This window comes from Trachymyrmex cornetzi, unplaced genomic scaffold (genome assembly GCF_001594075.2).
Source record: "Trachymyrmex cornetzi isolate Tcor2-1 unplaced genomic scaffold, Tcor1.1 scaffold37, whole genome shotgun sequence".
In the NCBI taxonomy this organism is placed as follows: domain Eukaryota; kingdom Metazoa; phylum Arthropoda; class Insecta; order Hymenoptera; family Formicidae; genus Trachymyrmex; species Trachymyrmex cornetzi.
This window is the reverse complement of record NW_017298429.1, coordinates 21,665-22,980: the sequence shown is the minus strand read 5'-3', so window position 1 is coordinate 22,980 and position 1,316 is coordinate 21,665. Positions and strand designations below refer to the sequence as shown.

The following is a 1,316-nucleotide window of genomic DNA, read 5'->3' as shown; positions in this document are numbered from 1 at the left end:
CGGCTCGTTCTCAGTCCCCCCGATGTCTAATTTCGGTCGTCGTCGCCGTCTCAACACTGGTGGACCCGCGCTCGCTCGCGGTCGAGTCGCCTGGTCATAAGGGCGCCAGCGTTTTGCCACGGCGGGCGAGACGGCTTTCCAACCATAGGTACGGCACCACTGCCAGCACCAGGGTCACGGCAAGGCCTAGCACGCGATAACGGGTGCACACCGCGCCGTGCAGACTGAGCGCGAGGGTCAAGCCGAGCCAACGCCAGAAGAGCGACGTGGACAGCGGTCCTTGCCACGCGTTCGGATACAGGCCCATCACCAACGCTGAAAAAGTCATAGATTGAGAAATCTCTTCTTTCATTTCCCTCCCCCTCCCCTTTTCTCCTGCTCACCCCGATCTTGATAAAATTGCCGTTTTTACGTTAGAAGTCTCATTTCTTCGAAGTCTCTATTGACTTATTACGTTTTTACAAAAATAAACAATTTTTAAGAGAAGTATAAATTAAGATACGCTATTTTCAGTTCAATACTATTCCCTTCATGCTTTTTCTTCTCACGGATACAAAGACGATGTCTCGTCTCTTTTGTTCCGTTTTACTTGTTCGATACGCACGCGTGATTCCGCTGTATAGAATTGGCGAACGGTGCCCGCATTCTGACGAGATGCAGATGCGTGCCAACAAAGCGAAGCCCGGAAATCGCTTCGGAAACTTTAGTTTGGCTTAATCGCAACGATCGAATTCACAGTTTCTGCGAACTATCTTGCAAGCTGTTTTCACTCAAAATCGCTTTGCCGCCTTTGTCCGCGTGTTGTAGAGGTCAAACAAGATACTTACTGTATATCAGAGTTTCCCAAATGGAATTACAAACTCCCCAGGCAGCTGATATAACGTGGAAGAGAGCCGGGTCATCTCCCGTCGGTCTCCAGGTTACCAGAACAAGTAGAAGGCAGGCATGAAAAGCGAAACCCACGACTAGAACGGAGAAAATAGTCTGTTCTGTTTCTGATTCGCGATTAAGTCATTCGAATTAACATGATCGGACTAGAATCATCTTTCTGTGTATCTTTACATTTAATTTTAAATTATTAATTTTTTTATTAATTTTTTTTTTATTAGAGGAAGGTCACCGATACCGACATACCACTTTGTTTTTAGACAATATTTCTTAAACAAAAGGTAAAAATACAACTTTAAAAACATAAATACAAAGTAAAAAGTGTCTTCTATCAGATCTTCTATAAGCAATGTTTATAATACTGTTAGCAATTTTGCAATAATTAAGTTTTTCATAAATTGTGCAAAAATGAGCGTCTGACAAAATGG

At 43.8% G+C, this 1,316-nt stretch overlaps 1 protein-coding gene across 1 annotated transcript in view; it reads right to left on the bottom strand.

The window, feature by feature from the left end:
• Positions 1-6: 6 nt before the first annotated feature.
• Positions 7-1,316, bottom strand: part of LOC108763574 (UNC93-like protein) — a 5,352-nt gene continuing 4,042 nt past the window's right edge. The window contains exons 6-7 of the mRNA XM_018511322.1: positions 828-965; positions 7-315 (exon numbers count right to left, since the gene is read on the bottom strand). Of these exons, the coding sequence (XP_018366824.1) occupies positions 95-315; positions 828-965 (359 nt within the window). The 3' untranslated portion in view covers positions 7-94. The remainder of the gene's footprint in view (positions 316-827; positions 966-1,316) is intronic.